This window comes from Amphibalanus amphitrite, unplaced genomic scaffold, assembly GCF_019059575.1.
Source record: "Amphibalanus amphitrite isolate SeventyFive unplaced genomic scaffold, NRLGWU_Aamphi_draft 002072F_arrow, whole genome shotgun sequence".
In the NCBI taxonomy this organism is placed as follows: domain Eukaryota; kingdom Metazoa; phylum Arthropoda; class Thecostraca; order Balanomorpha; family Balanidae; genus Amphibalanus; species Amphibalanus amphitrite.
In genome coordinates, this window is record NW_024883565.1 from 61790 (window position 1) to 75847 (window position 14058).

The 14058-nt window shown below is 51.5% G+C and overlaps 1 protein-coding gene across 1 annotated transcript; it reads left to right on the forward strand.

Moving 5' to 3' along the window:
* The first annotated feature begins 3027 nt into the window (after nt 1–3027).
* Nucleotides 3028–4002, forward strand: LOC122376261. The gene has a single exon (XM_043356058.1). It carries the CDS (start codon nt 3028–3030, stop codon nt 4000–4002), a length of 975 nt encoding a protein of 324 aa, XP_043211993.1.
* The last annotated feature ends 10056 nt before the right edge of the window (nt 4003–14058 follow it).

A 14058-nucleotide genomic window follows, 5' to 3' on the forward strand; every position in this document is an offset into this window, starting at 1 on the left:
AGAAGAAGCCCGGCCTTGGTGCTCGTTGCTGGGTCCGTCCACGTCTCGCTATGTCTCAGCACCTCGACCACGGCCGGAAGTTGCTCGACAAATCGCTCCAGAGTGGTGTGCCGTTCCACAAACCTTGTTGGACACATCTTCGGTAGACGGTGCTTTTTCATTTTCATTTTCTCTTGAGCTCGCTGCAGCGCGTCACAACGCTTTACTCCGTTGGTCACAAAAGTGATTACCGCCTCCACAGTGCCGATTGTATTTTTCACACCTTGCACTTTCATCATCTTCGATGTTGCCAGATTTAGGCCATGTGATACACAGTGATAATATTCTGCTTGTGGGGCCACCTCTTTGATCTGAGCTACGACACCGACTCGCTTTTTTGCCATGCACGCCGCGCCATCGTAGGACTGGGCGACCATCATTTCAGGCTGTAGGCCAAGTTCTGACACTTTCTTCAGAATGACCTTGCCAAGATTCTTTCCACTCATCCTTTTCTCTGTCTCATCATCAATGCCCTCCATTTCGTCCATGACATTCAATAGCGCCACAGGGTCTTCTCTTACGATCATATCTTGGCTGGACGTACCGCTGACACTGTCCCCTTTGCCTTTCGCGACGTATTGCACTGTGATCACCATTTGTTCTCTATTTGCACCGTCAGTCGTGTCATCTGCACCAATGTACCAAAAAGGTGCTTCGTTACACCGCTTAACAACGCTTTCTGTGATCATGCTGCCACATACTTGCAATATTTCGTTCTGTGCTGTTTTTGACACATACATGGCGTTTCCAGGCGCTTTCTTCAAGTGCTAAGCAAGTGTGTCGTCTCCAGCTTGAGCTCTCATCCTCAAGAGGGTACGGAAGTTTCCGTCATTGGTCTCTGATACGACATTCTCTTCCGGATCGACTCTCCCGTCGTCTCTATGCCCGCGAAGACTTATGTTTCGAGGCGCAGCCACACAGACTGTTTCCACGACAGACCTCAGTGCGGCCACCGTCCGTTTGTCCTGTCGTTCTGCAAGAGCCTTCATCTGAGGCCTGTTTCACTAACAAATAAAACTTGTATTTACAAAGAAAAAGCTTAAGTTTACAAGAAATAATTACCAACATCTGAGATTTGGATTTCACGAAACCTTTGAACATGAATTTTGAGTTTAAAATTTGCAAACTTTTTTTGCAAGAAAAAGTTTGCTAGAAAACATGGGAATCGCAAACTTTCTGTTTAACGAAGACCAGAAACTTGAAAGAAAACATCGTAATTACAAACCTGAAATTCCAGTGGTCCTGACGTTCGGAATTTTGATACTTTTTGTGCAATAATGCAAAACAGTCATATATTTAGAACAACTATGCTTTGTTGAGTTGATTCATGCTCAATTTTTACTTAGCAGACACCCTAAGAAGCAAAATAATCGGTATTAAAATATCGTCATGTTTTGTCATTCGTGCGCCATAATTGCATTCAACAGTCTTCTGCTGTCAAATGTTTTGCGTGTTATTTTCTTTCAATAATAGGACAATGTGAACTATCATTTATATCTTTTTCCAACAGCATCATTATTTATAATTTAATTAGGCAGCTTTTGACATGAATACTTGACAATATTTGATACAAAGAAGCAATATCTTTAACATGCTATAGTTCTTGATTAAAAACAATTTTACTGTTTACAAGTTTATTTGCAAACATTTTCTTATCGGAGGTGCCACTGGCGATGAAGCTTAGTGAAATCGGTTTTTACGTAGTTGGTAAAAATACTTATGAATTGTAAACTACACACAGTTGTAAATACAAGTTTTTAGTGAAACAGGCCTCTGCTCTGAAACTTGTCCCTGGGATGCCTCCATCCTCCGAACGAACTCTGTTGCTCGAATGTGGTTCGTCACGTGATAGGGAAGGGAGTTGTGCTCTGTCACATGTCCATCTTTCCTTTTCTTGGAGTTCGTGTTGGCGCAAAAAGTCAGTCTTTTGAAGCATCTCAGTGGCTGCGTGACAAGTTTTCCCAGTTGCTGACCCCCGCCCTTGTCGCTAACTCCAAACAGCAGGCAGCTGACACACCAGGCGCCGGTCTGCTCTCCAAACTGGGACACTGCCAGCCACGGGAAGTCTCTCAAGGTTTTCTCCGTGCACCTCCTGGGGCGCGATTTTCCGTTAATGTCATGATGGCCTGTGGGGAACTCGTCCCGATTCGCAGGTACCCATCGTTCCTTCAACGCATGGAGACGGTCCTGATCGGTCAGATTTTCTCGCTTGGATACGAGCCGGCCGATATCACCCGGATGAGCTGTCTCACAACGCCCATACCTGCATAGCCCTTTGTCAGCACTACCATTACCAAAAGGATTGGGTTGTTCAGGTTCTATCAGCTCAGCGCCCGCAGGCTCCTTGCCAGCGTGAGATACTCTTTCAGGCGCATTGCTGGAAGGAGATGTAGGAGCTTCATGCCCGGCATTCACTATCGCCGAGTCAGGATTGCCATCAGGGCCTTCGGTAACGGCACTACTTTCGACTTGTCGGCAGGTGGGCGAACCCCGGATCGCCCACCTGCGCTCCATGACGAACCGGTCGTGGGGACTGCAGGAATAGCAGCTCCGGACGGTGGCCAATGGCTACATCAGAGGAGCCCTCGAGTATGCGGCATCGGCGTGGCTACCCGCCACGCCCCCCGGACATGTCGAGCAGTTGGACCGCGAGCTACGATCGGTGGCTCGCGTGGTGACCGGCTGCACACGCTCAACCCCGGTAGCGTCGCTCATGGCAGAGGCCGGACTACCAGCCGCTCAGGTCAGGCGAGGCACTCTGGCCACCAGGATGCTCTGCCTGGCGAGATCGCTACCTGAAGACGACCCGCTGCGAGTGATCGCCGATCAAGACCCCCTCGCCGACTGAAGTCGACCACTGGATGGAGACGCCTAGGGAGAGATCAGGCCCTCCGAGCATGCCACCTGGAGGATGTGCCGGTGGAGGAGCGCCTGCAGGTGATGCTCCCCCCGTGGTCTGACCTGGGCACCGTCAGGATATCCCCGAACATGAGCGGGGCTGCTAGCCGGGACGCCCCCGCCGCGATTCGCCGCCAGACCGCCGAGAACTACCTCGCCACCTTCCCAGAAGCCGCTACCTGGATCTGGAGCGATGGCTCGGCGGAGGGCGGCACGACGAACGGCGGCGGCGGCGCCCTCCTCATACTCAGGAATGGGGAGGCCAGGGAGATCAGGGTCGCCACAGGACGCCTGTGCTCCAGCACCCGCGCCGAATTGTGCGCTATCAAAGCGGCGCTGGAGGAGGTCAGCAACCTATTAGGTGCCGAGGCAGAGGGACCCGTGGTCCTGTGTACCGACTCCCAGGCGGCGCTGTCCATGCTGGCCGGAGGGGCGGGATCGCAGACCACCCCGATGGGCGCGGCGATCTGGGCCCTGCTGCTCAGCATCTCCGCCAGAGGTCAGGAGGTGATGCTGCAGTGGGTACCAGCGCATTGCGGTATCCCCGGTAACGAAAAGGCGGACGAGCTGGCGAGAGAAGCAGCCGGCCTCCAGCAGGAGGCGCCAGCGGATGTCCGCACCATCACGGGCGCCGTGGCCAGGACGGCTGCAGAGGCATGGCGCAAGTCGTGGCCGGATTCTTTCTTCCGGCGAGTTTGGGGAGACTGGATGCCGAGCCCGGTCTCCGGCGTGAGCAGGAGCGAGGCGGTGGATGTACACCAACTGAGGGCCGGTCACTGGGGAATGGCCCGCCAGTATCTCCAACGTATCGGCCGCCTTCCGACGAACTCGTGCCCCGGCTGCCCCGAGAAGGACTGCCCTGCGGCGCGATGTATCGTGTGCAAGGAGGAGGCGGACACACCGGAGCATGTGCTGCTCCGGTGCCCGAGTCTCGCCGGACTGCGCCTTCGGTTGCTCGGCAACATACACGTGGACCCTGCGCAGCTGCGCGACGGCGACGTCGTCGCGGCCTTGGCCCGCGGCTTCAGGCGCCATCTGGAGCCGCTGGCTGACGGGCGACCCTAGAGGTCGCCCGGGAACAACAACAACAACAACAACTTGTCGGTCTCTCCCGGATGGACCAGCGCGGAAAAAATCGAAGATAGTTTTTGGCGCTTTGCAGTCGGCTCTGGGTCTCCAGAATGACTGGATTCCCCTCCCGTAGGCATCTTGGATAACGTCAGGCGTTGAGCCAGGCGAATCCAGACATTCTGGAGACCCAGAGCCGACTGCAAAGCGCCAAAAAACTATCTTCGACTTTTTCCGCGCTGGTCCATCCGGGAGAGACCGACAAGTCGAAAGTAGTGCCGTTACCGAAGGCCCTGATGGCAATCCTGACTCGGCTATAGTGAATGCCGGGCATGAAGCTCCTACATTTCCTTCCAGCAATGCCCCTGAAGGAGTATCTGACGCTGGCAAGGAGCCTGCGGGCGCTGAGCTGATAGAACCTGAACAACCCAATCCTTTTGGTAATGGTGGTGCTGACAAAGGGCTATGCAGGTATGGGCGTTGTGAGACAGCTCATCCGGGTGATATCGGCCGGCTCGTATCCAAGCGAGAAAATCTGACCGATCAGGACCGTCTCCATGCGTTGAAGGAACGATGGGTACCTGCGAATCGGGACGAGTTCCCCACAGGCCATCATGACAATAACGGAAAATCGCGCCCCAGGAGGTGCACGGAGAAAACCTTGAGAGACTTCCCGTGGCTGGCAGTGTCCCAGTTTGGAGAGCAGACCGGCGCCTGGTGTGTCAGCTGCCTGCTGTTTGGAGTTAGCGACAAGGGCGGGGGTCAGCAACTGGGAAAACTTGTCACGCAGCCACTGAGATGCTTCAAAAGACTGACTTTTTGCGCCAACACGAACTCCAAGAAAAGGAAAGATGGACATGTGACAGAGCACAACTCCCTTCCCTATCACGTGACGAACCACATTCGAGCAACAGAGTTCGTTCGGAGGATGGAGGCATCCCAGGGACAAGTTTCAGAGCAGATGAAGGCTCTTGCAGAACGACAGGACAAACGGACGGTGGCCGCACTGAGGTCTGTCGTGGAAACAGTTTGTGTGGCCGCGACTCAAAACATAAGTCTTCGCGGGCATAGAGACGACGGGAGAGTCGATCCGGAAGAGAATGTCGTATCAGAGACCAATGACGGAAACTTCCGTACCCTCTTGAGGATGAGAGCTCAAGCTGGAGACGACAAACTTGCTGAGCACTTGGAGAAAGCGCCTGGAAACGCCATGTATGTGTCAAAAACAGCACAGAACGAAATATTGCAAGCATGTGGTAGCATGATCACAGAAAGCGTTGTTAAGCGGTGTAACGAAGCACCTTTTTGGTTCATTGGTGCAGATGACACGACTGACGGTGCAAATAGAGAACAAATGGTGATCACAGTGCGATACGTCGCGAAAGGCAAAGGGGGCAGTATCAGCGGTACGTCCAGCCAAGATATGATCGTAAGAGAAGACCCTGTGGCGCTATTGAATGTCATGGACGAAATAGAGGGCATTGATGATGAGACAGAGAAAAGGATGAGTGGAAAGAATCTTGGCAAGGTCATTCTGAAGAAAGTGTTAGAACTTGGCCTGCAGCCTGAAATGATGGTCGCCCAGTCCTACGATGGCGCGGCGTGCATGGCAAGTGAGCGATTCGGTGTCGTAGCTCAGATCAAAGAGGTGGCCCCACAAGCAGAATATTATCACTGTGTATCACATGGCCTAAATCTGGCAACATCGAAGATGATGAAAGTGCAATGTGTGAAAAATACAATCGGCACTGTGGAGGCGGTAATCACTTTTGTGACCGACGGAGCAAAGCGTTGTGACGCGCTGCACCGAGCTCAAGAGAAAATGAAAATGAAAAAGCACCGTCTACCGAAGATGTGTCCAACAAGGTTTGTGGAACGGCACACCGCTCTGGAGCGATTTGTCGAGCAACTTCCGGCCGTGGTCGAGGTGCTGAGACATAGCGAGACGTGGACGGACCCAGCAACGAGCACCAAGGCCGGGCTTCTTCTCAACGGGCTGCTGAAGTCTGAAGTGATGGTGGGCCTGTTCGTCCTCTTGAAAGCATCTTGCATCCTCCTGCCTCCCTCAAGAGCCCTGCAGGAGAAGGGGGCAGACCTCGTGGCAGCGGTTCAGCTTCTAGACGGGGTCCTGGAGGAGCTGGGACGTCTTAGACAGGACAACGCAGAGTTTTTGAGGATCTTCCTGGAGGCTGAAGATGCGATGATGGCTGCCGTAGGCACTAAGATCAGGAAGCCAAGGGTGTCCAAGGGAAAAAACGCCCATCGGGCTTCTGCCAGCACATCGACCTCGGCGACAGGCGAGTCTAACGACAGCCCTGAGGAGTACTTCCGAGTTAATCTTTTTGCTCCAGCCCTGGACCATCTGCTGGTGGACCTCAAGGCGCGCTTCGGAGAGCAGCAACGGAAGGCCATGACACTCACCAACCTGGTGTCGTCACGTGTGCTGAACGCCAGCTGGGGTGACGTTCAGCCGGCCTGGAGAAAGTATGGGCACCTAGTACCAGTCACGGAGCGGCAGGCGGAGGCGGAGCTAGTGGTCTGGCGCGGAATGTGCTCACGGATGCCACCAGAAGAGAGACCTTGGACGGCCATCGAGTCTCTGCGGCGCTGTCCCTGTGACGCCTTCCCAGCCACGAGCCGCCTGCTGATGATTCTAGCCACGCTACCGGTGTCTACCGCGGAGGCAGAAAGGATGTTTTCGAAGCTGGACCGCACGCTGAGTGCCACCAGATCTACCATGACGGAAAGCAGGCTAGAGGCCCTGGTACTGATGCAAGCGTTCCGGGGAGAGCTACCTGCGGCCGCGGAAGTGGTGAATCGCCTTCTCAAGCTGCCTGGAAAACGCTGTGCTTAAGGTCAGCCGCTTGCGTTATTCAGTTTTCCTGTACTTATTTACTTTTTAATAATGGTTCACATTTTACTATTATGTATGCACTAGTATCTGACCATTATCCTCGTTCTCGGGTTCTCGGGCCAAGGACAATTAAGCTGGTGCGGACAATAAAAATGTTATATGCGCACTTAGTGCAATGCATAGCTATTATGTAAATTCACATGTCCACATCGCCATGCGTACTCATGCTAACGGAGATAATCAGACATACAAAGTTCATGCTGGAGTGATACCTTAAAAAGAAATCAGTTATAACTTTAATTTTATTTTACACCCTGCCCACTCAATCCCTCACTGACTTATCCCACCTCCAGTGACCTGACTGCATCCACTAACGTTTTGGCTCCCATCTCTACAGTGAGCCTGGTCTACCTGGTAACGGAAGCTACAGTGGACAGTGGTTGGTGGCGTCGGATCCCAAGCCTACCTACCTGCATCACTGAGCCGCTACTGCTATATCCTGCTGTTCCTGTCGTCTGGAAGAGACGCCAACTTCTGTATATCCTCAATTCTAATGGTATGTCATTCCATTCATCCATTTTCCCGATCAACATGTATCGCTTCCCATTATGCATTACATACATACATTTGGCTCCTGCTTTTTTAAACGTTAGACACGAAAGATGCGGTCCAAGGAGAAAGACCCTGATTCGTTCGAATTGAAAGTTGAAACCACGCCAAAATAAACAGAGGCAAAAGAAAACACTCAACTAGACACAAGGTTTCGTTTTGAATTACTTTGTCGTAAATAAAACGCTATCTTAACCCTCGCCCGTATTGGTGTTTTTCCAGCCGCGAACGTATAAGGGGGGGGGGGGTCCGTTGGACCCCCCTGCCGTTTCGCCCCTGATCGAGCTAGAGCTTCGCGGAAAAAAACGAGCGTGTTGCTCGTGACGAGAGGAAGCCGATGATACCCAATTTTAAGGTCCTAGGTCATTGGTTGACCTTGCAGATCAGGTCAATGACCCAAAAGTCGGGAAAATCGGGACCTGTTAGAACGTCGTGAAGTGTGGCTGCTATGGGGTTTTTCGGGGTGCTGATCACGAATATCATGTTAGTTTTGATCACAGATGATGTCTTCATGCATTTAGACCAGGTCGGGTCAGGTCAGGTCAGGTCAGGTCAGGTCAACCAGTAAGGGTATTCGTAGTAGGTGGCAACCGCCTCTAACAGCTTCGTAACATGTTACGATACCTTAATCCGATCGAGCTGAGACCCCTCAAAGGCACGTCGCGCATCCTTGATCTATAAGTTGTGCAAATTTCACCGGACTAGGTGCAACGGTCTGGCCTGTAGTCCACGCAAAGCACCACCAAGTCGGGACCTCGGTAACGGACAGACGCACCCTCCTCAAATAGTAATATAGATTTTCGGGATCGTTAAGTATTAAACATGTATTTTTTCGGTGGCACAGAAGTGCACGTCGGGTCTTCTAAAAAACGGTTCCTTGATTATGCCCCACTATGTAAACCTGGTGAGCCTGTATCACGTCGGCATTGGCCGGTTTTGGCCCCTCCCTTTGTAAACGGCTGGATCCGCCCCTGATTATATCAGCTAACGAAGCCAGAGAGAGCAAGAGATCAACCTGATTGACAAGCTTCGGCTCGGCCAAAAAGGGCCATGCACCAGTTGTCAAACGGGTGGTTGCTTGTCATGGACAACAAACGTCACCGATCTAGCTAAGAACTACTATGAACGTCAAACCCCTTGAGACCCCACTTTTTTGCGATAATTTTTAAATGCGTCAACTTTCGTGGACAATATTCTGGCAATGTATGTTTCCGAACCTGCCGAAACTTTTATTACTAAGGTATTTTGACGCCAAATGATTATAGAAGGTACTTCTCATTCACATCGTAATGTTAAGGTCAATTCAGGCCCGGGCAGAGGCTTGCGCTCGGCCACACTCGAGCCCCGCCACCAGCGCCATCTGCTCTAAATGCCATCTACCAGCGCCCGCTACCGCTACCAGCTACCGCCCACCATCAAGCCTGAATGGAGCGAGAGACGCGAGTGACCGGTCGCCGGGCAAGGAGCGCCGGAGGGGTAGGGCGGAGCTTAGCGCTGACGTCATTACGTGGCTCCGCCCCATGAGAGCGTAGCCTCTACCCAAACAGCAGATTCGTTCCGTGAAATTTAACATTACGAGTGAATGAGAAGTACCTTTAATAATCGTTTGGCGTCAAAATACCTTAGTAATAAAATTTTCGGCAGGTTCCGAAACACACATTGCCAGAATATTGTCAACGAGAGTTGACGCATTTAAAAATTATCGCAAAAAAGTGGGGTCTCAAGTGGTTTGACGTCCATAGTAGCTAAACGATAGATCAGGATTATCTAAAGAACATCAGTCTACTTTCCACCACTATCTTCGACAAAATTTTGGAATTTGGGGTCCTTCGCCTGAAAAATATGCGAAAACTACGGGAAAAGCAGCGAAAATTACTACAATGCATACCAAAAACATAACATATACAACAGAAAGTATATTGAAGCGCAATTTGTGGTCTAACGGAGGTATTCTGTCATTTGAACCCCCCGAAAAAGGCGTGTGTGAACGTCAGATGACTACAACGCCCCAACAGCAGAGACGGCCAGGCACCCGTTGAAAATCAAATTGTGAGACATTTTGAGCCACCGTGCACTCATTCGGCTTGATATGATGGCCCAAAGACAACCGTTAGCACAGAGTACTACTGCGGTAATATTCTACCAGTACAAAAACTGGATGTCGTGAACCAAATGGCCATGAACGGGTTTGTTTTGGAGACCAAATCTGTTGGAAGCCAAAGGTCGCGCCATGTTCAGACATGGAGCTTCTCCACTTCAGATGTAAAAAACGCGGCAAAAGTGGTATAGACGTATAGTGGTATTTTTGTTTTGGGGATAATGCCTTATGGCCTGGGAACACTTTGATGTTAAGTTTATCTTATATGATCGCATTATCCTCCGACAAGAGGTCAAAGAAAACAGGCCTACACCCAGTTTCGGGAGACCCGTAAAACAACTGAGACCAGCAATGGCTGGCATTTTCTATCATTGTCGGCTGATCTTGTAACAAGCGTATCTATTGCATGTGCTATTTCACAGCCACCTTAGTTGACTATATAGGACGACAAAAAAGAAAAAAACGCAATTATGTTTGCCTTATTTTATACGCCAGGGACCGCGGATTCCGGGGGGGGGGACAGCCCTGAAAATCCCGAGAGTGTGCAAACACCTATTTTTGCACACCCACAGTTCGTTGTGGGGGCCCATGTGGCCCTGGCGCTTGAGTGTCTAAAGCTGATGCTCGAGGGCCCCAGCCCGAGCCTGACGGCCCCGCACCGGTGCCTGAATGCATAAACAGGTACCTACCAGTGTTATCTCAGATGTTGTCTCAGGGCCCCACACCATTTTTGAGCGCTCCCACCGGCTCTTGAGGGCCCCAGGCCGATGCCCGAGAGCCCCAAGTCGATGTCTAAAGGCTCCACGCCGGTATCTGAGTACCTACATGGCTAGCTCAGGGATCCACGCTAGTTTCTGAGGCCTAACCGGCTCTTGAGGGCCCTAACCGGCTCTTGAGGGCCCCTGCCCCCTTAACGCCCTCTTGTGGCCGATGCCTGAGGGTCCCGCATCGGTACCTGAAAGCCACCACAGTTATCTCAGGGCCCCACCCCAGTTTCTGAAGGCTCTCACCGGCTCTTAAGGGGCCCCAGACCGATATCCAAGGGCCTCTGGTCAATGCCCGGGGGCCCCAGGCCAATGCCCGAGGGCCCCAAGCCGTTACCCGAGGGCCCAAACAGCTATCTCAGGGTACCATGCCAATTTCCGTGGGCCCTAAGCGGCTCTCGAGGGCCCAGGCCGATGCCTGAGATACCCAGGCTGATGTTAGAGGGCCGGCCGACACAAGTATTTGAGGCGGTCCCTAAGTCAGTTTCTAAGGGTGTCCACGAACGCTGTCTGGTTAAAGCTGTGATCTCTGAGGGCCCTACGCAGGTTTTTAAGTGCACTCAGCTCCTATTTAGGATTTCACACCGACCTCTGAGATCGGATGGCTTATGCACGCCGCAGAGGAGCTCTTGCCGGCTCCTGAGGGCTCCGTGCTGATAGCTGAGGGCCCCATGCCAATACTCGAGAGCCCCATTCAATAATCTCAGCGCCCTACACCAGTTTAAGGAACGCCGTTCGGCCAAGGCCGACCTCCGAGGAAGAGTCCTATGCAAGCCTCTGAGTGCCCGCACTTTTTTTTTAGGATCTCACACCAGTCGCTTAGGGACGTATCATAAAAGTATTACGCCTACAACTTTGTTCATTACGGTACAGCGACGATTTTTACTGTAAAATACGAGTCTGGGTAATTCTGGAACACCCTGTAAGCTACATTTAAAGTCTCGTTGCAGTCTGGCTTATCGTTCCTAGGCTTCAGAAGCAGAACATACCCATGACTGAAACCACACATTACTTCTGCTGTGGACTGTACTTTTAGCCAGAAAATAAATGTTCGGGTAATTCTGGGACACCCTGTAGGTCAACTAAAAAAGTCCCCCGCTCTAGAGGCGGCCGGCCGGCCGAACCCCCGGATTCCAGCCCGATTCTACTGCGCAGGTTACGGCAGCGACACTGGGTCAGGTCGGTGCACCCGGCGAGTTGGTTGGTTGGCGGCGGCCGGCCGTGGAGTGAGGACGTCGTGTGTGGGGCGCAGAGATGCCGCAGTGCAAAGAAGGGGAAGATAGTGACCCTGCACGACATAGGCGTCGCCAGAGATTTTCGGTTGGGGGGGGGGAGCAAAATCAGCTTTTGTGTTAAATCTTGCCTTTCCCCAGTCGTTACTCACTCGTTTTACATATCATTCGACGCGCAATGGTGCGAGGAATCCGATGGTGACAAAGTTTTCCTTTCAGCTACGACATGCACTTTTTTAACAGAAAAAGTCGAAATTTTGACATTTCTGGTCAAAAACGTCCGGTAGGATGACATAGGATGCGATTGCCGATTCACTGCAGAGGGCCCCTGTCAGTGGCGCAGCCAGGGGGTGGTTGGGTTGAAGGGTCAGCTGACCCCCCCCCCCCCTGAAATTTCTGTCAGGGGCCCGCTCGAGGGAGGGAGGGAGGGAGAGAGAGAGAGAGAGAGAGAGAGAGAGAGAGAGAGAGAGAGAGAGAGAGAGAGAGAGAGAGAGAGAGAGACAGAGAGAGAGAGACAGAGACAGAGAGAGAGAGAGAGAGAGAGAGAGAGAGAGAGAGACACAGAGAGAGAGAGAGAGAGACAGAGAGACAGAGAGAGAGACAGAGAGAGAGAGACAGAGAGAGAGACAGAGAGAGACAGAGAGAGAGAGAGAGAGAGAGAGAGACAGAGAGACACAGAGAGACAGAGAGACAGAGAGAGAGACAGAGAGAGAGACAGAGAGAGACAGAGAGAGAGACAGAGAGAGAGACAGAGAGAGAGAGACAGAGAGAGAGAGAGAGAGAGAGAGAGAGAGAGAGAGAGAGAGAGAGAGAGAGAGAGAGAGAGAGACAGAGAGAGAGAGAGAGAGAGAGAGAGAGAGAGAGAGAGAGAGACAGAGAGAGAGAGAGACAGAGAGACAGAGACAGAGAGAGAGAGAGAGACAGAGAGAGCTCCTGAAACTGGACAGAGGTCAGCAGCTGATAGTGGCTTCGGCATACCGACCGCCAAACCGCTCTGTGGCCGCCGTCTCATCAGACTTAACCGACCTAGAAACGCAATACCAACGCGTGCTTGTTGATCACCCAAAGCTTGAGGGGCCTCAGAGGCCCTTTATTCCCCTAAGAGGACCCTCCGTTCGCCTTAGGGGGTCCTCTGTTCGCCTCAGAGGGCTCTCTGGTCATCTCAGAGGGCCCTTTGGTGGCCTCCAAGGGTCATATTTGACCTCTTTGTGGTGTCTGAGGGGGCCCTCTGACCTCTGTTTGCCTCAGAGGGCCCCCCGGTGACCTCCAACTTCCAAGGACCCTTTTTGATCTCAGAGGGGCCGTCTATTGGTCGCATAGGGCCCCTTGTGGCCTGAAATTGACCCTCATACCTCAGAGGGCCTTCTGTTCTTCCTGAGGGGTCCTCTGCTGGCCTGAGAGGGTTCTGTGAGTGCCTGAGAGGGCCTTCTGTGTGTCTGAGAGGGCCCTGTTCGTTCCAAATGGCCCTTTAATTACTTCACAAGGTCACTCTTTGGCCTACGAGTAAAGGTGTCCTTTGATAGTCCTAAAATGATCCCTAAAAGAGTTCTCTGATACTTTTTAGTATGTGAAAAAATTGTAGGTGGTCAAAAGGGCCCTCGAAGTGATTTAAATATTTTTCGAGATTAAAAAAAACTTCTTACCTGGGCTCCAGGGGGGGAGTCCTAGGACCCCCAGAACCCCCTTACATACGCCACTGTGTGTGTGTGTGTGTGTGTGTGTGTGTGTGTGTGTGTACTTGTAAGCCATCACTTTTGGGGTCATTTTGTGATCGCACACCTGCAATGTGAGGACACCATGTCACATTCACGGACAGTTTTGGTGTCCTCGGATTTAGAAGGCGGATATACCCATATTTTTCATTTTTTGAACGATTTAAGAGTTTTTGGAGTGTCCCGAAATTTCACGTCTTTTGAGATCGAGTGCGGAAAGTGTGTGAGTGCGGAAATTTCGGAGCGTTTCCTATTCTGTGCGACGGATAGTGGTGTTTGGAATCGAAGGCATATCCACCATTCATGAATCATGACTAGCGATTCATTGCCGCAATACATTTGTTCTTTGCATTTGGGATAATATTTTGTATTAATATATTTGTTTATTTAATATCAAACACCTAGGATTATTCTTGAGTTAATTTAAATTTGAATCTTTTTTGTTAAATCAGACTCAATCTGAATCCTTTGCTGGATAAACAGGGAGCATGCGGCCCTTGCGCGTAGATTGGTTGCCTCATACTATGACGTAATAGGTACATTATGTTGATTGGTCAGTTTACCTCAAAACGCTTTTGGCTTCGACGCTCATTGGCCCAACTTTCGCGTGCCTCCAACCGCCTTTTCATAAGAAGTTTGTACGTTTTTAGATTTAACTTTTCCGGTGGTTTTCGCGTGGATTTTCGTCAACTTCGTGAACAACTACTGTCGTCCGATTTGTAAGTGCATCATGCCTATTTTCCCATTCGTGAATTAGGATAGCAAAGCCTTTTCAGAATTATTC

What these genes read in the sequence shown, in the direction of transcription:
- LOC122376261 (XM_043356058.1), top strand. Translation starts at nt 3,028, where the DNA reads ATGAGCGGGGCTGCTAGCCGGGACGCCCCCGCCGCGATTCGCCGCCAG.